Genomic DNA, 24,411 nt, shown 5'->3' with positions numbered 1-24,411 from the left:
CTTCCCTCCAAGTTAAAAACAATTTCTTGTTTCTTTCTCTTGTTAAAGTCTGCCCAGGCTACAGGGGGTAACTGATCACAGTAATCACGAAGGACGTTATTTTGTTTTGTCAAGGTTGCAAGACTAGGATAGTACAGTGTTGCATTTTGTACCTCTAACTGGGTGAGAATGTGTCAGTGTGTTCTGCACAAGTTCAGCTTGTGCAGCACACACGGGTCGGCAACCCGTGGCTCCAGATCCGCATGTGGCTCTTTCATCCCTCTGCTGCGGCTCCCTGTGACTTTGGAAAAATAAATAATGAGTATTTATTTTAAATGTATTTTTATTTCAGTTCGTTCGTTTTAATGTAATTCTAAATTTGAAGATTACGGTGATCTTGTAACATTAAAATAAAACTTTTTTTTTTTTTTTTTTTTTTTTTTGTCGCTCAAAATATGCGTCATAACCGCCGATGTGCGACACCCGGCGGCAACATTTTCAGGTTGACAGGTGACTGCACGCTCCAGTGCACGCGATAAAGTGACGAGGTAACACAGAAGCACGCGGCATTTTTGGTTTGCTGTAGGTGGATAATTTAAGTTTGGATTTTTATTTCATAAATACGAGGATGACTCAAATAGACACTGAGAATTTTATTTGAAAGTTGGCATCAACCAAGCGTCTTTTGTTCGGAGTTCAAAATGTTTTTGTTACATACAGAAATAAGATTTCGTGTTCTCTGTAGCAGTTCACTGATTTCATAACTGCAACACACTATAGTTTTTTTATACATAGCATACAGGGAAAAAAAAAATATGCAGTGTTATCCTCATTTTAGATGTCAAAAGGTTCTAGTAGAAGACCCAAGTGTGTGTGTGTGTAAAACTAATAGATTGTTTCAGTATCGACAGCATATATTGATCAAGTGAAGGCTAACCCCAGCTGGCTTTGACTATATGCCATGATAGTGTTTAGTACAATTATCTAGAAACATTCACCCTAACACACCTGTGTTTGGTATCTATGTTATCTATCTCTCTTTAGCATTGTGTGACATGCACCCAATGAGAGCCCTCTTCCTCATCCCGCGCAACCCTGCCCCCAGACTCAAGTCAAAGAAGTGGTGAGTGAAAATCTCATTAATTTGACAGTCGAGAGCGACGTCAAAATCAGAGAAATTAGTCCAGAAATGCAGTAGACTGGAAATAATGCTACTGAAAGATTTATATGTAGTGAAAGATAAATGCATGCACGATTACAGCCTAGAGATTCTATGATGGGTATAGTTTTTATGTGCTTTCTCTCAAGAATAGTATTTTATCACTGGTATTTAGTGTCAGTTATTAGAGCTAATCTTATACAACGTGTCCTTACAAGAAAATGTATCACCATATAAAATTTAAAGAAAGTTTAAATCTGCCAAAAAGTGTTATATTTGTCTTTGAATTTACATTAATCACTATAATTTTATATCATATGTGCACAGTTACAGTGGGTTTTTCATTTGCGTCTCTGCTGTATGTTTGTGTGCTTTCAGGTCGAAGAAGTTCCAGTCGTTCATAGAGAGCTGTCTGGTGAAGAGCCACAGCCAGAGACCCAGCACAGAGCAGCTCCTCAAACACCCATTCATCAGGGACCTGCCCAACGAGAGGCAGGTCCGCATCCAACTGAAGGACCACATCGACCGCACCAAGAAGAAGAGAGGAGAGAGGGGTAAGAGCAAACGTGCTGTGGACATGTGGAAGCACAGATGTACACATAGATTTACAAACACAGCAGGTGGAGGAACAGTAACGCTTGATAGATGGCAGCTTGCAGGAGCATTAAAAGGAGTTTCCTCCATGTATACATTAATTGCAATGATAATTCTTTGCAATGATTGCAATAATAATATGATACAAAATTGTATCATATTAGTTGTTCTACTTTACAATGTTGGCATTAAAACTTACTTCTAAAACCAAGACAGACAAAATAATTTTCTGTAAATCTTCTAATCCTTAAATACGTTGAATAGCTTTTGCTTAATAACTGCAGACCATAAATTGCATCAAAAGCAGGGTTTGATTTCAGTGAAATCTTAAGGATTATAACGTATAATGTCCACACATTACATTTAGCATGTGGTTGAAGTGCTTTTTCACAGATACAAACACAAGCTTATTGCACAGAAAGAAACACAGCCGCAGGCTGGTGAGATGTAATAGACTTTCAGATATACGCACAGATGTAAATCTCACACACATGTGCCATCACATTAATGGTTTTCAGCGAGGCGAGAAATAAAAGTGACAGACTTCCATTCCACTCCACCATGTCACACAAACGCAATTCTAAGTGTCTGAGTGATAGACTGACACTCGCACACAGAACTGAGCCAGTAAGAGCCACATTAACCGCTTCAAGAAACAACACACTGCAGGGTGGACGTCGTGATGATGTATAGAAATGTCTTGTCATCATAGAGACTGTGCCTTTTTCCAGCTGTCACTTTGTCACATTCGGAGGACAAGTCTCTGTGGATGTGTCTCAGGAAAAGCTGGGCCGCCCCTACAACCGTTATGCTTTAAGCCCCGTTTGACTGAAAGAGCTCCGAGCTAATGTTCTCCACCTCGCTACACACAGTAAAATTACAATTTATACTCTTATTGAAAGCGGCTAAAAGAAAGTGCCTTGAAGGAGTGAGGATCTGGGAAAGCCAAAATCGTGAGCAGTTTAGTAATGAACAAAGGTAGTTGAAGTGAAAAATGCAAATCATGAGGTGGAACGACTGTGCTCTCTGTTGGTTATTACCTTACTCATTTTTGCTTTATTCTTTTAATTCTTTTCCTCTCTCCCACTCTCCCTCCCTCTCCCTCCTCTCTCCCCATCAGATGAGACAGAGTATGAGTACAGTGGCAGTGAAGAGGAGGATGAAGAAAGAGACATGGGTGAACCAAGGTCAGTATCTTCACAAACGTACAAAAAAACACATTTGGCATCTTTTCAGTAACTCAAATTCAACCTGCCGTCTCACTGGTTCCGTTCTCAGCTCCATCATCAACATCCCTGGGGAGTCGACCCTGAGGCGGGATTTCCTGCGCCTCCAGCTGGCCAATAAGGAGCGCTCGGAGGCGCAGCGGCGCCAGCAGCTGGAGCAACAGCAGAATGAGGAGCACAAGCGGTTACTGTTAGCCGAGAGACAGAAACGCATCGAGGAGCAGAAGGAGCAGAGGAGGCGGCTGGAAGAGGTAAATAAAAGGAGTTTAAAGAGCTGGCATGAACCATGACCTTGGTGAAAGCATTTATCTACAGCAGCTTACATGGAACACTTCTATAAGTGTACACAGTACATTATTAGCATGGATAACATAAACGTGCCTACTGGTATTACAGCAGATCAGGATCATTCACAGAAAAGTATCAATGATCATTTGAAAATAACTATAATCTAATTCTGCTTCTGTAAGTACATTCACACACCAAAGGCCAAAGGAAGCACACTTGTTTGGCTCTCCGTGCGGTCGTCTGTGAAGCACTTTAAGACCTTTTTGCAAACATAATTTGTCCCAGTTCTGGCTGTTCAGACTCAAAAACACTACATTCACAATTTGGTGGAGGCTGTACGAGGGGGAGAGAGAGAGAGAGAGAGAGAGAGAGAGAGAGAGAGAGAGAGAGAGAGAGAGAGAGACACACACACACACACACACACACACACACACACACACACACACACAGCCTTTCCCTAGCGTCCCTCTCTTAGTTCCAGAGAGCAGGCTTACAGAAGGAAATCCTTAGCCCATAATCTGTTCGCTCTCTCTGGGTTCCCACCAGGGTTTGCCTCCCAACGCACAGCTAAACACCATGACTCGACTCAACTAACATGACCCTCCACTCAGGGCCAAGTGTGTGTCTTTAAGTACATGTGAACCAATGCGTGTGTGTTTGTGTAAGTGTGAATGGACATGTTTATATATTTGCATCTTGTGTGCATATTCTAACACAGTTCCTTCCATTATTAATGTGAGTAAAAATATCATACAAAAAAATATAATTAAATGTGCTCTTGTATGAGAATCTGCTGAGACTTGATTTCATTTCTCAATTTGTGTCGCAGCAGACAATCGAGTGTGCGGTGATCCTGAATCTTCTTGTGCTTCTGTTCTCTTGACAGCAACAGCAGCGAGAACGTGAGCTAAGGAAACAGCATGAGCGGGAACAGAGGAGGCGCTATGAGGAAATGGAGCAGCTCCGCAGAGAGGAGGAGAGGAGGCATGCTGAAAGAGAACAGGTCTGTACACTCTCTTTTATTAAAGTACACTAGTATTGCCAGTATGATTCTAAGGAACTGTTCACCACAATGATGACTCAAGTTCAAAGTCCCTCATTTGCCCTCTGTTGTTTTTAGTCTCTTCTGGCTTCCAGAGTCACTGGTTTTACTTGTCTACTTAAATTACCTCAGGGACATATTTTTATGAGTTTTTCAGTTTCTGACACACAGAAGTTGGACATTTTTAATCCCATAAAACAGTTGCGCAACAGGATGCTTTGTTTATCTCCACCCCTGGGACCATTTCCTTTAGCTGTTAGGGCACTTTCTTCTTTTCAGGTCCTGGATCTTACATGGAAGTGATTTAAACACTACCTCCCCATTTCTATCTCATGCAATCTAACCACAGCTCAAATTTGATTGCAGTATCTTAAATGTTGAATGCAAAACACAAAAAGATGTGTCTCTATCATGGGGCTTAAAGCAAATTAAACCGACACACTGACATCCATTTAAAAATACTGATCCAGAAGTGAAATGAATGAATGAAAGTTTGAAGAGCTGACTGATTTGAAGTAGTTGTTATTGTGCTTTAGTGTCAGCTTATGTTTGCCATATTTCATGTTGCCTGAGAACACTTAAGAAATGCACTTGGTAATGTAGGCTACATGATAGGGAAAAAACGAATGACTGGACTGTAACACAGTGAGAGTACCAATGGGTATGACACTGCTGATAGGTCTCATATTTTATGGCTTTTCAGAATATCGACAGCCACTAGTGAGTTGTTGAATTACTAAAGTAATTTTCTCAATTATTCAATCAACAAATGACTTTCCACATTTGCTTGCAACGTTTGCAAGGATCCCATTATAATACTGACAGACCAGAAACTGTTATAGCTTTAGCGATTTAAATATCATATGTTTTGTCATGGGTCCTGTATGTTTCTCAAGCTGAGGCCACTTACTATTTTTAGGATCCTTTCTCTACTTTTGGTTCTGCTCTTGTCTGTAGTTTGATTGTTCTGTATCTTTCCCTCTCTACATCTTTCCTGCTCTCTTCTAACAGTTCTTTTTCTTGTCCTCTCAATGAACTTACTGCTGTTCTGGTGTGTATTTTTTTGTCTGTCTTGCTCCCTCTGTATCGCTCTGTTGCTCTCCTCCCACGCTTCACAAGTGTTTTAGAAATATAGCCTCAAACTTCTTTTTTTCTCTGTCTCTTTGTCATTTTTCCTTTGTAACACATTACAGTTGTTTGAGAATACGAATCTTCTTCGCTTCATCTGGCTTCTGACTCTGATCTTCTCTCCTCATTCACAGCCACCTCAGGAGATTATCTTCTCAATTTCTCTTTCTTTCTCTGTCTGTGTCTGTGTTTGGATGTTCAGATTTCCTGATTTTTCTCTCAATCTATTTTTATGTCCTTGTGCCGACATGCTGCTCAGGAGTATATCCGTAGACAGCTGGAAGAGGAACAGAGGCAGTTAGAGATTCTCCAGCAGCAGCTACTGCAGGAACAGGCATTACTGCTGGTAACCATAGCCCTCCCGTGTGCTACCACTGCTCCCCATCTGTGCCGTGTGGCCCCCTATCCCCACTGCATGCACCCAAGTGGCAGTTGTACAGAGGAACTGACTGTGAGGGAATTTGCAGTCTGAGTCACTCAGCCCCTTGGCTATATAATTGTAGAACTGTTAAGTTGGGTGGATCTCAAACGATTCCACGAAGGATGTAGAAAACCTGCTTTTGTCTCACCACAATCATGTTGAAACATCCAAGAGGAAATAGAACATTGTTGTTTCCCAGAGAGTGAAATTGTTTTGTGCTTAATCAGTGCAAGGAAAACCACACTAAGTCTTGTAGTATTTTCCCACCGCTCCTTGCATCTTTTTAAAGAAAAATGTATTCAGCCTGCAAGAAAACCTTTTCAGATCCAACCTATTCAGAGCTCCACAGGCCACAGGAATGACTCCAAACACCAAAACGCAGGGAGATGTTGTGGCCCTAACATGGTCTCTTCCTCTTCATCCATCCCTCCCAACAGTTCCTACCCACCCACCCCCCAAGCCTTATGTCTGGTATCATCTTATGTGTGATCATTATCTCTGTGTTCACGTTCTGTATCCGTTGTCCCATTCGTCATCTGTGAAAGGTAGAATTCACTGCAGTTGAAAGATAATGTCAGTTCTGTTAATTAAGTGTCCTGATTGGAAATGGCATCTTCCCATTTTGGGCAACTATTCAAGTTATGCAAAAGTGGTAAAATCCACACATCTGGCAAGTTACACTAAATATTATGAATTATTTGCAACTACTATTTTTCTCACCACTGATGATTTATGGATTGAAAATTGCATAATAACATCTTACTTGTTTTGGTGTTAATCTGTGACTCCCTATGTGTTACCCACAATCCTGTCTTCCTCACTCTTTCTCCCATTCTCATAATCTTTCTTCCTGTCTTTCCTCCTCTACCACCGCTCATTTTCTTTCTTTTCCCTTTTCCTGCCCTCCACCCCCCCCAATCCCCCTCTCCCTCTCTCCCTTTAGGAGTACAAGCGCAAGCAGATAGAGGAGCAGCGGCAGGCGGAGCGGCTACAGAGGCAGCTCCAGCAGGAGAGAGCCTACCTGGTGTCTTTACAACAGCAGCAGCAGCAGCAGCAACAACAACAGCAGCAACAACAACAGCAGCAGCAGGAGGGAAGGCAAGCAGAGAAGAAACAGCTTTACCACTACAAAGATGTCATCAATCCTAATGACAAGCCTGCCTGGGCTAAAGAGGTAAGTCCCAACATGCATGACATACAAAAACATGCATGCAGATCTGAAAGTGTGACATGTTTTTTTTTTGAGCTTGGAAAAGCAAATACTTTGGTCTCTTCATGTACATCATACGTACCGAGCTGCCTTTTTGTGTTGCTAATATCTTATTTGACAGGTCTTTCGAGAAGCAGTGATGCTGTGAAGAAAGTGGGTTGAGAATGGTGGGGGATCCCACTTTAGAAGATATATTTTTAAGTCTGCTACTTAAGAATTAATGCTGCTGCTGTAATGTCCGCTTCGTGTGTGTGTGTTTTGTTGCTTACCCTCCTCTGACTCTGATTCCTAGGTCCCGAAGCAGCAGCATGCTCATGGTAACCCGCCCCGCTCCCATCTACGACATCACCAGTCATTCAACCAACCAGCTTTGTCCTCTAGCTCTCATGGCCAACCCAGAGCTCAGGTCCCTAAGCGAACCCTGTCCCATAGTTCCCAGCTCCTCTCCACCCACCTCCCCCATATCCATATTTCATTAGATCCTGGGGAGTCCCTAGATCCGGGGCTGAAGCAGGAGATAAGTCAGCAGGTCAGAGAGTTTAGGGCTCAGAAACTCAGTCAGAGGGGCCGCAGCCCGGGGGCCATACAGGAACACAAACAGGTTGCAGCCCAAGGACCCAGTAAGGTCTCTAACAAGGGCCAGAAAGAGCATTCAGGTCAACGGCCAGTTAGCCAGTCAAATCCAGTACCCAACCCTTACCCTCTGGGGCCCAGTAATCAGAAAGAGAAGCCTAGAGACAGGCCTCTCTCTGCCCCCAGTCAGGGAGCTATTCAGGGGCTAACGCCTCCAGACCTACAGCTTAAGGCCCTTCAACCTCATCCTCAGTCCCAAGGACAGATCCAGAAACCGCAGTCTGGATCAAACCACATTTCCATCCCTGCGGTCAAACTGGTTAGTGGCCGTCATCGCTGCAGGTCTCACTCACCTAGATGTAGAATAGATGTAGATGTAGAACCTGAATATCAGAAAGAGTGGCGGAAAGAGATGAGGCCAGCTGTCAGCCACGAGAGCCTTATGGTGCCCTCGGACTGGGAGGTTGAAGGTTTTGACCCAACTGACCCCTTCTCTCAGTCCTTGCCTGAGAGCTCTCTCCGCTCTGCTCTGCCTAGACATAGGAACTCCTTCTCACCTGCCTCCAACAGTAGCAATCTTCTTCAAGTCCCTGATAAGAATCACTTCTTTTTCCATCCCTCTCATGGGGGCAGTGGGAGTCACAGGCAGAATGCAATTAGAGGTTCCTCTATGTGTAACCTCAGTGCTTCTGCCCCAGCAGACATTCTCAGACAGACCATGGCTGACAGTGGTCTAATGAGGAGTTGCTCTTCTGACCACTTGGCATTCAGCTCCCCAAAGTCTCTGCCTCCTTGGATGGTCATTTCTCCTTCCTCCTCTCCTCAAACCTCACCCTCATATTCTCCTGTATCCTCAAGCTCATGGTCCATCAGTACCCTTTCCCCTCCATTTTCTCCCGACACCCTTCAATCCAACAGGGCTTGTGAACCTTCTCCATCTTTCCACATCGAACTCCACGTGCCCAACAAGGCCTCCAATACCCTCCTCATCTCACCTGCCTCTACTCCTCACGGCTCTCCTTGTGGCTCTCCCTTTGGATCGAAGACCCAGATCTACATCAGATCTGTGGGAGCTGAGTGCTAGACCCTTCTCCAAAGTGCCTGTATATAAGAACATACACACACACACATATATATAGCACACACACAAACACACATTTGTAAATAAATAAAATGTAATAATGCATTTCCTAAGCCCTAACCTTAACCATCACAACAATTTGAATCCCAGCCCGTACTGTTTTGGTTTTGGTACACACACTTTTCAGAAATACTCACACTCAAACTAGACAAATCAGTCCTTACAAAGACAGAAGTAAAAGAGCATTCATACTCATGCACACACACACACAGTGTACATTAAAGATTTGTGAATATATCTATATTTATCTCTATAAAGCTGGAATTGTTTTTTTTTTACACTGAACATATTATCTACTGGGACTGAAATCCAGAGGAGAGGTGCCAACAATCAGGGACCGTCTAATATCACCCTGATTCATAGGTAGCTTAGTTAACTCCAGCCCCGCCCTAACCCCACACTGTGTCAGCCCCCTTGTGACCCTTATCACTCTGTGCCCCACTATAAACCATGGCAAGCCCGCCTCCAGACATAATGGTGTCTGTGTCATCGGGGAAACCCACCCATGCCAACTTCCCTTTAGGTTTGTGAACCAGTCAATCAAATCCCAGCTTGGTGATGGGTTCTGGCCATGTGGTGGTGGGATCCTTCTAACAAACCTGGATCCTCAGTGGATGCACTTTGTCCTCCATATGCTCTCCTTCCTCATCTTTTTCCGTGTCATTTCTTTGCATAGATGCAGCTGTGGTCATAATTAACTCCTCCAATGTTCTGTTTTTCTCTCTTAAAATATCTCCCATACAAGAAAGAGCTTTTGGGTGTTAGACTTTTGACCCAAACACCCGATACATGCAAAATGAGGATTTAAGCAGTACTACCCAAAAGGTTTTTCTTCTGTAAAGGGATCTTCTAATAGTAATCTCTCTATCTCTTGTAGGTCAGTTGGTGTTTATGCTAACATTGATCACGTACTGCCTCCACAGATTAAACTCCACTTCAGTCACAGCAGTACTTCTCTTGAATCTCCAAATGTTTCTTTTCCATCAGTTCTTTGTACTTTTTTTGTTCTAAAGTGACCAATTAAAAAAGTATTTGGGAACTTTTATGCTATAGATGTTATAGTTGCCGCATTGTAGTTGACTTCCTAGCAGGTAACTAACAAAAATTTGAGAAATGGCACAGTATGGCATAGTTGTTCTGACCCAAGTCATAATCTTGAATAATCCTGCTAGATTTTAAGATCATTCGGAATTACAGAAAGCCTCCAAAGGGGATAGTTCTCAGTGCACATGCATGTTTACCTGGGGGCTATTGACACTATGCCCTGCTGAGCCATGACTCAACCCTCCACAGACCGTTGAGTAGATTGTTCAGAGTAGAAAGTGTGATTTGGGCAGCTAGGAGCATTCCTTGGAGCCTTCTCTCACTGCACAGCAGATAATCTGATAATCTGATTATGCTGGCAAGAGAAGGTTTCTGCCTTCCGCACACACATATATTCAGTGCGCGTTGGACGCACATACACTCCCAAAAGTTAGTGGAAACAGTCACTCAACCGCTTATGTGCGCAGTCAAACATGGTTTTGTGTGTGTGCACACTACCTTTGCTCGTACTCAAATCCATGCTTTTGGTTTGAATGTGGTGTCTGCTAAAGGCGATTAGAGATAATCCTTGACCTTTCTCCACAGCCATCAGACAATCTTACTCCTCAATGGCATGTGGGACATGGAGACACACACACACACATAAACATATGGGACAAACAAAGATGAGAATCTAAAGCCAGATGGTGGTAGACAAAGAGCCAAATCTATAACCCAGACCTGTTATGCCAAATTGGCACCATCAACCTGCCAGTCTAGTTTTTAAATGTCCTGCTGACAACAGGAACACAGCAGTTGATTCTCTCGTGTTTCACTCTCAAGTGTGAGCTTGTCTCTATAGTGTAATTATTCTGAAAGACAGGTTACAACAACAAAAACAGACTTCCACTGAATTCTACAGTTTTTCAGAGCCATGAACTTAAAAACTATGCTAGGCCTTTATATTTTACTTCCTTCACCTGCAAGTCTTGTGGCACTTGAATGTGGAACATGGAACTGAATACTGAGGTGCTACTGTGGCTTGGATTGTACCTCATTATTATGTTTTGGACAAAAGCATCTGGCAAATGAATAAATGCAACATTCAGTGTGAGCATACAAATTCCTCATATGATCATCAACATTCAGTCTCGTCAGTTACATTCCACATGGTTGTCGTTGTCCCATAGAGCTGACCAACGTTAAGATTGTCTGGTGGCTTGTAGGGATGCATGGGGTGGGGGGTAATACCCCCAGTGGGTCAAGCATGATTGGGTGATTGGTTGTACTGAATGCTGGGCTATGAGTGACAGTGGTATGTGACCTGTCCCAGGTGGAGGAGCGATCTAAGCTGAACAGACAGAGCTCCCCAGCGCTGCAGCACAAAGTGTCCAACCGCATCTCCGACCCCTCCCTCCCTCCCCGCTCCGAGTCCTTCAGCAGCGGGGGCATGCAGCCTGTCCGCACCCCACCTATCCACCGTTCCATCGAACCACAGGTGTGTGTGCGTGTGTGTGTGTGTATGTGTGTGTGAAAAAGGAGGCACATGAGCGTTTGGTGTGTTTCCTAGGGACCAGTATTTCCAAACAAACAATCACTCCTTGCTCCTTTGTGCCTTTCTCTTACAAGTGCCATGCCACCATATCAGTCAACTTTCTCTTTCATTTTTTTTGTCTCCCTCCTTTCTCTTTCCTTTTTTTAATCTTTTTTTCACCTTGTTCTGTTTTCTGCCATTGCCTTTTCTTCCGTACAAATCTCAATTTTCATATTTCATTAACCTCTAAAATCCATACTTCCTTCTGCAATCTTTGCCTTCTTTTATCTTCCCCCCTTATTCAACTTTTGCTGTCTCCATCTTTATCATCTTTCTACACCTTTATCTTCTTTCTTCATGTTTACTGTCTCGCTCTCTCTCTACTTCTACTTTTTTCCTCTATCCTTCTCTTCTCCTTCCTCAAACTTTTTCTTATTTTCTTTCTCCAAACCATACACCATCGGGAACTGTCCCATCTTTCTTTCCCTCCTCTAACCAAACTTTCCCCCCATACCTCCTTATCTCTATCCCGACCATGCTCAACCCTCTCAAATCCACCCAACTCTTTCCATTCATGTCGCCCTCTTCCTCTCTCGATCCCTTAGATGGCTCACCTGGTTCCAGTGAAGACCCACTCGAGCTCCATGTCTGGCTCTCAGTCTCTGCAGGACCAGACGGGCTCGGCACTGAGTGAGGGCGTCAGTGTGGGGTCCCCCAGGCCCGAGATGCCCCGGCAGAACTCAGACCCCACTTCTGACACCCCTGGACCCCCGCTTCGCATTACCGGAAGGGAGGAACGGGAGCGGGACAGAGACAGAGATCGGGACAGGACTGCCTGGCTGAGAGAGGAGGACATTCCACCAAAGGTCAGAGAACCAGAAAGAAGGACAATCATCATGCAAATACTGTTAAACATATTCCAAAATTTACACAAGCTGTAATTTATAACTTTACACACAAGGTTATCCTCTTTAGTCCAATGAGGTAACTGAAATGATGTTGAAATTACAGTGAAAACGCTAAGCTTTGCGAGGATTTAATCAGCATTTAATCAGTGCAGAATTTGAAAAATGCTGCTGGGCTTAATCTGTTAACTTGGAAATACAAACATGATATGAGATGGTTCACTTGCCACATCATGACTTTATTTTGGTCAGATTATGTCAGTATTGTTCAATTTCAACAATAAAAAAAAATATGGATAGAAGCTCTGAACTACTTGCTGGGGATTAAACAGCCGAGCTGCACTAGCAAAGCTGACCTTCTGTGCGCTTTTATGCATGTCCAGGTCCCCCAGAGGACCACTTCCATCTCCCCAGCCCTGGTCAGGAAGAATTCCCCTAATGGAGGAGTGGGTCTGGGCCCTCGAACGGGTTCTCAGCTCATACGGGCCAGGTAGAGCTGATATTAGCACACTGCATTCCTCTGACGTCTAAAATAATCTTCTGAAGTCACTTTTATAGTCTCAGTCATCCTTTAAACCACTTTCTGATTTCATGAAAATTGTTTTACCTGTAATAATTTGCTTGTTTTTTAGTGATTTTTAAATAAATTCCTTGCATATATTAAAACACTATACAATGCTATTGCATAAAGTGGAATTCTACAATGTATATAAAAATGTTTATAATTCATAATTTTAAAGAACTGAGAAACAACTGAAAACATTTTCATCCTTTTGCAGTAACCCAGACCTGCGGCGCTCTGAGCTCTCTCTGGATGCCATGCTGCAAAGAACCTCCTCCAACTCGTCATCTTCCTCCTCCCCTTCATCTCAGGGAGGCTCAGCCGAGAGGAGAGGTACAAACACACAATCTCACAAACACTAAAATCCACAAAAACGCACTCATGCACGCACACACACACACACACGGCTAAGCACCTTTACTTTTGCATGCGAACAATTAAAAACTGGTGTGTGTACATGCTTTTGTGCAAATAGGGAGAAAGAAACAGATAAACATCCACAAGCACTGACATGGCTTCAGTGTATTTCTGAGGCTATCAGCGGGACATTGTCAGTCGCAGTTCTGCTCTGATCAACCTGTCTGATGTGCCCAGTTGCTCTCAGCCTCCAGAGAGATAGAAGGGAGGAAATGAGAGAGGGAGATAGAGAGAGGCGTAGAGGGATGTGTCAAACACCAGGCCAGAGGGATATCTAAGATATGCATGGATCTCCCTCTGACACACACGGCATAAAAAGCGATAGAAGTGTAGCAGGATCAGTATTCCTTTACGTTTGTTGGGTTGTTGTAACCATTTTGCACAGGATACATTTAGATCGAAACCTTTTATACAAACAGCTGTGGTACCTCATGATCTTTTTTTAATCGCCATTGTTTAGGTGATTACGATGAAGCTTGTTTGTCTACAATTTGTAGATCAAATGTGTAATTACTTTCTTGTTCTGATAGGTCAAACCAAGCAGGAAGGATCCCCTCCAGGAGCCAATCAGGAGGCAAAGTCCAAACAGGAGGAGGGCCGTGAATCAGCCAGACCCAGCAGACCCGCAGTGAGTCAGGCTACACAGACACACACATTCACTTTTTATCACAGCAATCTCCTCTCTGGGAATCTTCTACAGGTCTCTTCTTTTTTCTGCTATTCATCTGGTTCTGTCTTGCTTTCTTTCTTTATTTTTCTGCCTCTATCCATTTCTCCTTTCATTCTTCAGAGCTATAAGAAAGCCATAGATGAGGTCAGTGACACTCGAGTCCCCGTTCTTTTATCCCGGTTTTCCTTTTGCCTCAGCCTTCAGAGCCCCTCTTTTTACCCCGGCATGGTGGAGTTAGTCGGTTTCACAAGACGACGATATTTGGTGTTTTACGTCTGAAACGTCGGGGTGAAATGGCGATGGCAGTGCATGTGTGCTTTTACACACATACCTAAGAGAGTGTATGTGGATGAGTGCTTGTGCGGGTTTGCGAGTATATGCATGTTTTGTGTGCGTGTGGGCGAGCGTGTGTAAACTTAACTGCCAAGCACCTGAACAGTCTCTAAATCTGCTTTCCTGTTTCTCTGTTGTCACGGTTACTGGTCAGGAGGAACTGGTAAGCGCGCCGTTAATGACGGTCTACCTGCCCCCCCACCTCTGCATGATTTGGTCTTATCCACTGGCTGGGTTGAATGTGGAGGGAGGAACCTCAGGCCAGTTGGCATGGGAATGTTTGGTAGAAGGGGTGCTGATTAGTGCTGCACTCCACAGCAAGCCCGACTATCTGTCTTTCTCTTTTCTTCTTATGACCTATGTTCAGAAATTTGCTTGTGAATGACTAAAAGTGCTCATCTGTGATCACTCCTCATTTCACAAAATTTCAATGTTGCTAAGCTGATAAAAAAAAGTGGTCTCAGATAAGCACTCTTATTCCAGGAAACCTGTGTTTTCAGGCCCGGATGTTTGTATGACAACAAATCAGTTGTCCTCTTGTCATGATGCTGATGGTTTGTCCCACTATTTGCTCCTTTCTGCTCCTCTTGTCCTTGTATGTAATTCCCTTGGTCTTGGTTTCTGACGATGCAGAATTTAATGACTTTGCCGGTTTCTCCTCTTCTCTTCTGTCCCTCTTTATAGGACCTAAGTGCTTTGGCTAAGGAACTCAGAGAACTGAGGGTAGAGGAGGGCAGCAGACCTCCAGTCAAGGTATGATGATAATGATAAGTGTAAGCAGATACTGTAGGTATATCTACTCAGCAATAATAGTGAAGATATATGTAAAACTACAGTCATCCAGTCCGGGCCTACAATTAGAATAGCTGAGAACAGCAACACAATAATCCCAAAAGCTTATTTCCATTGTGGTTCTCATGACTGTTTATTGACACCTGCATACAAGTGTATGTACAGGTAGGTACCTTTAATTTGAAGAATTCCGAGATTAAAATCAAGAGTTTGAAAAGAGGCCAAATGAGTTTGGGGCGGCTAATTTAAATACAACCCTAATAATTACCTTGTCTTATCATGGTGTTGTTTCTCAGTGTGTTTCTGACCAGTTCTCTTTATTAGTAATTAAAGTTCATTTTTGTTTGTACTTTTCTTCTGATGAAGGTGACAGACTACTCGTCTTCTAGTGAAGACTCAGAGAGCAGCGATGAGGACGGGGAGACAGTGGGGCATGATGGGACTGTTGCTGTTAGTGACATCCCCCGCATCATGTAAGTAGATCTCTCTGTTTTTGTTTTTCTCTCTCTTGCTCTGTTTTTTTTTTCAAGCTGGACCTGTCAGTTTACATTTGTGTTGTGATATGCATGTCTTTGGAATATGCACCATGCCAGTTGCTTGTCAGAACAGGTTTGGCAGAATTGCCCTGTAAATGATCGGGTCTGTGTGTGTTTTCTTTTTTGTGTGTGTTACAGGCCAGCGGTGCAGAGCGGTGGTGAGCCGTACGGAGGGCTGACAGAGGACTCTCTGGGAGATGACTATAATAGCTCCAAGGACGGCACTCTAGTGATGAGAGAGGTGATGAATGTACACACACACACATGCAATCCACATGCATTTAGAGAGAAAAGAATGAAAAAAACAGGGAAAACAGTATTAGTATGTATTCTACTATCAAACTGGGATCATTTTGCTCCTTCTCTTTTCCTTTTTCCTTCTCTTTTTTTATTCCTACTCTCCTCACTTTCCTGTAAACTCCTCTCTCAGTACCATAGTTTATCCTCCCTGCGTTTCTCAACCCTTTTCTCTCTCTTTCAGGCAGAGGAGAGAAGGAGAGGCGGTCACACTGAGAGTAACGGGTTTGGGAATCACAGTAACCATGGTAACCTCCCTGACCTGGTACAGCAGAGCAACTCTCCCTCAGCCACACCCACCACAGCCCTGCAGGAACTGGGCGACATGGCTGAGGTCAGGCACGCACACTTAACATACGCACAGAACCACACACGCATCAACAATCTTTCCTAGACTCTACGATTTAAAGAAGGAATTTTAAAACACACTCTTCTGAAAGGAAAGTCCTGATGTGGATTATTATCAATCTCTTACGGTCTTTATAAAAAGTATTCACACACGACACAACAATAACTCACTGTTCTTGTGTTTTACAGTTTGGTGTGGGTGGGTCCAAAGCATCCTTTACACCATTTGTTGATCCACGTGTCTATCAAACATCCCCAAGTGAAAATGACAATGAGAACTCAGCTGCAGGTGAGGAAAACTTGTGGAAGCTTTGGTCACACATCTTATGAGCACCTGTTTTTGTCAAGAAACATAAAGTGACATATTTCTTTCTCTCTTTTCTTTCTCTTCTTCTATGATACCCTAGCCATGTTTGCAAATGAGCTGCTGAGGCAGGAGCAGGCCAGATTAAATGAAGCCAGAAAGATCTCTGTTGTCAACGTCAACCCTACCAATATCAGACCCCACAGTGACACACCCGAGATCCGGAAATACAAGAAACGCTTCAACTCTGAGATCCTGTGTGCTGCACTCTGGGGTAAGAGGGAGCATTCTTTATAATATCTTCTCTCCTAAATATCCATGTCTGTTTTTTTGTGGATCTTTCTGTGCCTCTGACTTTTGTATGTATGTGTGTGTTTAGGTGTCAACCTGCTGGTGGGGACAGAGAATGGTCTGATGCTGCTTGACCGAAGTGGACAGGGAAAAGTCTATAACCTGATCACCAGACGGCGCTTCCTGCAGATGGATGTGCTGGAGGGGCTCAATGTGCTAGTCACCATATCTGGTAGGTCTTACACACATGTTCACAATGTACACACACACATACATGTACTCAAATACACAGACCCCACACATCCAGCATATCTGGAATGTGTTTAAATACGATTTTAAATGCCAGCATACACCTCAAAAAGCAGATTTCTCTTTACCACACAAAACACAGACGAAACACATATCGCTACCTTTTGTTATATGCATGTTCCCAGGTCCTGACAATATTTGTTTGAAATAAATATTTGCAAGGGTAGTAAAGAAAGCAAATTTAAGAATTTCTTTGGACACCTGTTTTTCTTCTATTCCTCTCAAAGTATAAAACTAAGTCATCAAGATCAGTCACAATGGCCATTGTGTGGGGTTCAAAATTGTTTGGGGTTTTTATCACTTAATTCCAGTAAATTTGATCTCATTTCTCTTTCTCCTCCTGTTCCTCCTCTCTCAGGGAAAAAGAATAAGTTGCGTGTCTACTACTTGTCCTGGCTGAGGAACAGAATATTACACAACGACCCAGAAGTAGAAAAGAAGCAGGGTTGGATTACAGTTGGAGAGCTGGAGGGCTGTGTGCATTATAAAGTTGGTAAGGATTTGTAAACTGTATGTGTGTGTGTGTGTATTATAAAAAAAAAAAAACAAATTATAGGCAAAACATATGAAATTTAAAAATAAAGCAGCTTTGAAAACAGTTGCCAGTCTTTAAAATTCAGTTTAAAGATGTGTCTACTACTTTAAATCAAGCATTAAAATCAATTAAAATGAACTTGGTCTTAAACGTGTATGTGTCTCTACATTCCCAGTAAAATATGAGAGGATCAAATTCCTGGTTATTGCTTTGAAGAACTCTGTGGAAATCTATGCCTGGGCTCCCAAACCCTACCACAAGTTCATGGCCTTCAAGGTATGGAAGTGAACAATGAGCACTTGTATAGGTTCAGAATTACTGATCATCATTTTATTATTTTCTTCTGACTTTGACCATTTCCTTAACTCCATCATCATCATCATCATCCTCTAAGCCTAATTATCTGATATCTCTCACCCTCTCTGTCTTTCAGTCATTCACTGAGTTGCAGCACCGTCCCCAGCTGGTTGACCTGACGGTGGAGGAAGGTCAGAGGTTAAAGGTCATCTATGGCTCCAGCGTGGGCTTCCATGTCATCGACGTGGACTCAGGCAACCCATACGACATCTACATCCCTTCACATGTAAGTGCGGGACTGTATGTTTGTTTATGTCTGTGTGTGTGTGTCTGTGTAAATTCTGTAAATCTTCAATGAACACGTTTCCTGAATAAGGCTCTAGCAACTCTAATGTATTTGAATCAAAGCCTTGACCCATGGCAGGGGCAGCAGTGACTCATACACTGTCTCTCGAGGATTGAATTGGAGGAATATGTTGACTTTTTCTTGACAGATTACCTGCTTGATCCTTGATTGAATTAAAAGATTACTGGCAGTTTTATCTCTTACACCGGAATATTTTTAGTTTAATAAATATAGTGTTGGGTTTGGACTATCTATGTTAAGTAGACTGAAGTTACTGAATAGCTCTCACATAGCTCTCTTACATAGCATAAATAAGTAGCAGCTGCTTCCAAATTTCCTGTTGCAACAAAGATCATTCTAAGAGCATTATTGCCAAGATATCTTATTCCTTTTCTTTATTTCTTTTTCCCACGGTAGCAGGCAGTCAGTTATAAATTATGGTTCCTGAGTCACTATACTTGTCCAGTTGCATGCGTGAATGCAAATCAGTTTTGGTACATGCATGCGGAATAATTTGTTCCATGCTAGCTTCATTAATCAAATTATTTTACTCAGACAAACTCAAATGCAGTTCAAATGCAGCCAAACACTGCTTGATAACCCATTCTGCACAGTGGATTCACCGCAGAACTAATAATTAAAGAATATTCATGAACTCTGAGTTGATCATCCTCCTGCTTCCACCTTTCATCCATGCTTCCTCTCTCTCTCCTTTTCTGCCAACTTCTCTTGCAGTGTGCCAGACAGATGAAGGTGACATCCTGCCATCCACCCTTTAGACTAGATCGATTGATTCTTTAGTAAAACCCCATAGTTGACCCACAGAAGCGCTACATGTGTCTATGTTCAGTACAGTTCATTAGTGTAAACATTAATGGACAACTTAACTAGAAATCGGTTTGTGTGAATCAATTCATCTTTCCCACAACAGACGTCACGTGATTCTGAGAAGATGTGTTTATTACCAGGAGATACTTGATCTCACAAACACAAAATTGCAGAAGTAAAGCATATTAAACATAAGCATTTCCACATTTATTAGAGTCATTAGTTAGTCCTCCTTTAAGTAAAACTGCATTGCAAAAAGCGTATTTGATTCTCACCAACCAATGACGATTCAGCACAATGTATGATACAGTGTAGTTCTTGTGTGAACACAAATTCTCATGGGCTAAGATGAATTTTTTCACTACCTTGTCATTTATTTGTTGTGCTAGTATGTTCCCTTGTTGTGCTCCTGAAGTGTACGCTTAAGTCATACCTCACGGTAGCCTGCTGACACAGAAAATGCCTTTGGACTACAATTTTAGTTAGAGTGCACAGAACGAAGCCATGTCTGTACGTGTGTTACTGTTCCCTTCCTCTTCTGGTGTTATATCTGTTAATCAAGTTTAACTCTCTCTTTGGAGGATTACAGAATGCAGGCTGGTCCAAAAAAAATGCCAGAGCCAGCCAAATTCTGTTTCATTAAATGTCTGCATTGAAACCTCTGATCACAGAACAGGACCATGCTAAAATCTGTCAGATTTAATTAAAGCCCGTGAACTGTTTGCGTGTGTGTATCTGTATTAGATCCAGAGCCAGGTAACGCCCCATGCCATCGTCGTACTGCCTAAGACTGATGGAATGGAGATGCTGCTTTGTTATGAGGATGAGGGCGTCTACGTCAACACCTACGGTCGAATAACCAAGGATGTGGTGCTTCAGTGGGGAGAGATGCCTACCTCTGTTGGTATGTCCTACCCACATATGTATTTATACGCATGTTTGGTCAATTTAAAAGGATTTTTATAACATAGGGGTTGTTAAAATATCATACAAAAACACTTGGTTTGAATATTAAATTTAAAAATCACCAAAATTTAAGAGACTTAGATAACTACAGTGATATGCCAATACCAATTTCAGCGCCTGTGCATGTGTGTGTTGCAATGCAAATGTACTGTGATGTGAGGTATCTGAGAAATGAGCTTGTGTAGGTTCATTTAAGGTTTAATTACATTCAAAAATCACTTCATAGCATCAGCCTCCACGGGAAAGCCTCCAGAGCTTCTTTGCAGGTTTAAGAAAAACTAGGGAGGGGTGAGTGAGGGTAAAAGTTTCAGAATGGAAAAATGGATATATATGAACAATAATAACTACAAAATGAAAAGTGAGGGAGTACGAAATGGAGTAAACAAGAGGTAGAGAGACCTACAAAGAACTGTGGATGAGCACTGCATCAACAGAAAATACCATTTCATTTTTTGTATTTTACTGCCCCTATGTGGCCACCAGGGTTATTACACTTTTAAAACCACCACCATGTAGACTAATGCTGTTTCTTCCAGATTTCACAATGTGCATGTGGATGCTCACGATAATGGAATCTGCTGTTTTTGCTTAAATATTTGATTAAAATACTGCCGCTATGAATAGAAACATGTCCCATCAACTGACTTGCAAAGTTCAAGTGCCGCGTCAGCAAGCATCTTCTGTTCTGACACGTCATGAGGTTTCAACAGCACTGCTTTCTAGTGTGACTTCTGTGTAGTGAGGAGAAAGCAAAGAGAATTACCCAGCTGTAAAATGGAATAATGCATTATGACATGATACTGTTAAAGCATCCAAAGAAAGCACTACATTAGTAATTAACTTATCCAAAAAGCAATAAACTGTGTGTTGTGCATTTTCATGCTAGGAAAGGATCCAAATGATATATCTTTTTTTTTTCCATTGTCACTACTTATACCTCACCTATGTTTTCTCCTTTCCAGCCTATATCCATTCTAATCAGATTATGGGCTGGGGTGAGAAAGCCATAGAGATCCGATCGGTGGAGACAGGTCATCTGGATGGAGTCTTTATGCACAAGAGAGCCCAGAGACTTAAATTCCTCTGCGAGCGGAACGACAAGGTAAAACACAGCTGGACCGCAAATGCTCTTTGATCTGTTTCTTGGAAATGATTAGAGGACAATCATATAACCTGAGAAAGACTTGACCCCCCTTTAGTCTTGATTTGTACCTTGTCTCCAATAAAGTGGTGTTGGTTTCATCACTGCTTCTGTGGAAACAGATGCGTGCACATACACATTGATTCTTGGCATGAAGTTTGGAATACATTGCATAGATCTTGGTCTGGACAGCAAACAGTTTGGTAACATTTCAACTGTAAAAAAAAAACAACTATCCATTAGCTGTATATGACACAACACTGCACGTCCATGAGAAAATAGCCATAGCCTAATTGTCTACTGTTAATGTTATTTCCTTTCAAAAATAATATTTCAGAAAAAGATTGAGAAATGAGAGAGCACTGTTTGTGTATATAATATTCTCTCTGTCTCACTAGGTATTCTTTGCATCAGTACGTTCGGGAGGTAGCAGCCAAGTTTTCTTCATGACCCTCAACAGAAACTCTATGATGAACTGGTGATGGATCCTCCCACGGTTCCACTCTGCCTCACGCTCCCATTGGCCAGCCCGGCGACCCACGTTGGCCCACGGCACATCTCACAAATGAACCCGATTGCCCAAGAGGCCACAAGTGAACTCTTTTAACACTGGAAAGACTAAGAATGGTGTAGAAAAAAAATTATCATAGAGAAAAACAAAGACCTGTTCTAAATGAAGAGACATGTTACCCTAGATTATGTTGGGTCATGCAGAAGCCATCGTTACTCAACTGACTGGCAAACTGGTGCCACTGACTTTCCAAATATTCTCTTATTCCCTCTTTCTCTGTCTGTCTGTAACTCTTCTCCCTTTTTATCTGTCTCTTCTCACCAAACGGACCGGTGCATTCAAGTGTTCAGCAACTGTAGAAATACACTTTACACCTGCCTCCTCCTGTCGCTCTCCTTCTTCCTTTTGTCCTCGCTTCTTAAGCCTCTGCTCCTTCGCGCCTTCCTGCTAGATCTAGTCATCACGTTTTCAGTCTTTTGACACCTATGTCCTCCATTTTCCTCCCTTCCTGTCTGCTATGTGTGGGCTCATTCCACGAGAACTGCACCTCAAGGGATGGAGGAACAATAGATGAATGAGAGTTAATATAAATTTGAAAATATATTTCTGAATATGACAGTGCAGGGAGGGCAGCTGAGGCATGACAAATCTACTGTGGATGTCGGCGGTGAAAGTCGACTGCCTGATTGATTTTCTCTCTCCTCTGTCACTCCTCCTCCTCCTCCTCCACTTCCTCCTCTTGCCATCTTTTTCGGGTTCTGAGTAAACCGAATTACGATTTAGTGTTCGATCGCATTTCACTGATTGAGATGCGGTGAGACTCTGCTGTCACAGGCAGGTCGCAGTAGTATGCAAAGATGATGTCTGTGTCCCTTTAAAATGAAATCACTGGTCCATTCTGTCTTTTCTCTCCTTTCTTTCTCTGTCCCTCCTCCTGCCACCGCCCCCACCCATCATCACACTCATCTCCCTGTTGTCACTCTTTAAACTCTGAAGGTGCTGCATCAGATATACTGTAATATTACATGAACAATGAGAGCGTCATTCTGTTCATTCTGTTTATTTCTATACTTTTCTCTGTGTAACAGTTTGGAGTCAGTCAGTCTTTGAAGCTTGATGAAATGTACAGCACATGTGTCTCTGAAATCAGGAGCGTATGTTAATGTGTGTATGAATGTGTGCATAATGTGTGTATGTGTGTGTGTGTGTGTGTTTGACTCGATGTTGGAATGAGTCCTGTTCAAATCACGTTTGAATCAAAGTGGGACACTGAACTCAGTGTCCACAAAAAAGAGTCAAGTAATTCTGTTTCCATGCGTGAACTTCTACCTTAATGCGATCAAAGCAACATTGAGTGTGTTTACAAGCAAATTTATGATATTATCTTCTTAGTATGAAGTTTATGAGTTGGTGTATCTGAAAACCATGCATTTAAAAATAGGCAATATTAGTGATTGATTTTTTTTTTTTTTTTATTATTATGTTTCTGTTTCCTTTAACACACTAATGTTCTGGCTACTCACAACTACAGCCATGTTACTGTAGCACATATATGAGGATGCACTGAAAGAGCTTACGAATACAACCTCAACAGGACATGAGCTACTGTATGGAATATTGTGTGCACGTGAAAGCACTCATTGTCGAAAGTTGTGGTGTCCTTTTGAATTGTGCTCCTCCCTGATTGGCTCTTCTGATCTTGGCTCTTAACTGTTTGTACAGTGCCTAGCATGATGTAAGCAAAACTAAAATGAGGCCAAGAGATTATCACTCACATTACAATTAGTAATTTTATTGCCTAAACGGTTACTTTACACTGTTTTCCATTTGTTTGTTTTCTTTTGGGGTTTTTTGTGTACATTTGTGTGTTATTATCTAACTTTAACACATTGCTGATGTTATTTGTCTCTTCTAATGGAGATGTACATTAACAAATTTGAGACTTGATTTGTTCTTTGAAAGGAGTTAACTGAATATGGTTATGCGAAAGCATTGCCATTTCTTTCTAAATATCTAGCACAGCTCAATCATTGACACAAATTGTGTTAAATTCATGACACTATTTAGGGTGGATGAGTTCTTGCATACTCATCCACGTCTGAGAGCCATGTAATTTGGCAGTATGTTGGCCAATGGCTAACAAACTTACAGTGGCACAAACAATAGACCCATTCCCCAATTGTGTAATGATCATTGCAATTAAGTTTTTTTGTCAGTGAAATTATTAAAAGCTTTCTGTTATAAGTTCAAGCACTTTTACACATCCAAGCAGTAGCTGTTCCTGCAGAGCTGTAAGTTAGGTTCACTGATCTCTGTTAGGGGGAGCAGGCTAACATTTAGCAATAAAGAGCCGAGCTGAAGAAACCACCGTCTTCCCTGTGTGTGCACGCATGCATCTGTGTGTGTGATTAATGAACCAAGTGTGAATGGGGCATTATTACTATGTTTGTCCATTGTGGAATTCACTCTTCCAACTGAAAAATGATGACGGTCATTACACTGAGAACTCTCCTTTCAAAGACGAAACCACTGTATTCTTTATTCTGTTTATTTCTTGTTTTCTTTATTTTGAAAGAGCATTACTAATGTCCTGTTTTGGGATTTATTTGTTTTGTAAAAGAGATGCTGTAAGAGAGAAATAAATGAAACTAGAGCATAATGCTATGGAAACTTAGGTTTATTTTTATTATTGGTTTTTAGTGGAT

General features: G+C 42.2%; 1 protein-coding gene across 3 annotated transcripts in view; it reads left to right on the top strand.

Annotated features, from left to right (window-relative positions):
- The window catches only part of tnika (TRAF2 and NCK interacting kinase a), a 57,663-nt gene extending 33,287 nt beyond the window's left edge, over window positions 1-24,376 (top strand). For 2 of the 3 annotated variants that reach the window (XM_041060960.1, XM_041060962.1), the window contains exons 9-32: window positions 1,024-1,102; window positions 1,517-1,692; window positions 2,853-2,919; window positions 3,011-3,209; window positions 4,133-4,249; window positions 6,781-7,011; window positions 11,118-11,282; window positions 11,924-12,184; window positions 12,607-12,713; window positions 13,003-13,118; window positions 13,733-13,830; window positions 14,890-14,958; window positions 15,364-15,470; window positions 15,672-15,774; window positions 16,015-16,164; window positions 16,368-16,467; window positions 16,586-16,756; window positions 16,862-17,005; window positions 17,441-17,575; window positions 17,793-17,893; window positions 18,051-18,200; window positions 19,833-19,992; window positions 21,017-21,156; window positions 21,594-24,376. In XM_041060960.1, the coding sequence (XP_040916894.1) occupies window positions 1,024-1,102; window positions 1,517-1,692; window positions 2,853-2,919; window positions 3,011-3,209; window positions 4,133-4,249; window positions 6,781-7,011; window positions 11,118-11,282; window positions 11,924-12,184; window positions 12,607-12,713; window positions 13,003-13,118; window positions 13,733-13,830; window positions 14,890-14,958; window positions 15,364-15,470; window positions 15,672-15,774; window positions 16,015-16,164; window positions 16,368-16,467; window positions 16,586-16,756; window positions 16,862-17,005; window positions 17,441-17,575; window positions 17,793-17,893; window positions 18,051-18,200; window positions 19,833-19,992; window positions 21,017-21,156; window positions 21,594-21,677 (3,230 nt within the window). In that variant the 3' untranslated portion in view covers window positions 21,678-24,376. The remainder of the gene's footprint in view (window positions 1-1,023; window positions 1,103-1,516; window positions 1,693-2,852; window positions 2,920-3,010; window positions 3,210-4,132; window positions 4,250-6,780; window positions 7,012-11,117; window positions 11,283-11,923; window positions 12,185-12,606; window positions 12,714-13,002; window positions 13,119-13,732; window positions 13,831-14,889; window positions 14,959-15,363; window positions 15,471-15,671; window positions 15,775-16,014; window positions 16,165-16,367; window positions 16,468-16,585; window positions 16,757-16,861; window positions 17,006-17,440; window positions 17,576-17,792; window positions 17,894-18,050; window positions 18,201-19,832; window positions 19,993-21,016; window positions 21,157-21,593) is intronic. The other variant, XM_041060961.1, reaches the window with a different exon arrangement.
- The last annotated feature ends 35 nt before the right edge of the window (window positions 24,377-24,411 follow it).

The sequence above is a fragment of the Toxotes jaculatrix genome, chromosome 17, assembly GCF_017976425.1.
Source record: "Toxotes jaculatrix isolate fToxJac2 chromosome 17, fToxJac2.pri, whole genome shotgun sequence".
Lineage (NCBI taxonomy): Eukaryota > Metazoa > Chordata > Actinopteri > Toxotidae > Toxotes > Toxotes jaculatrix.
The sequence above is the reverse complement of the archived record's forward strand: the minus strand, read 5'-3'. Positions and strand labels throughout refer to the sequence as shown.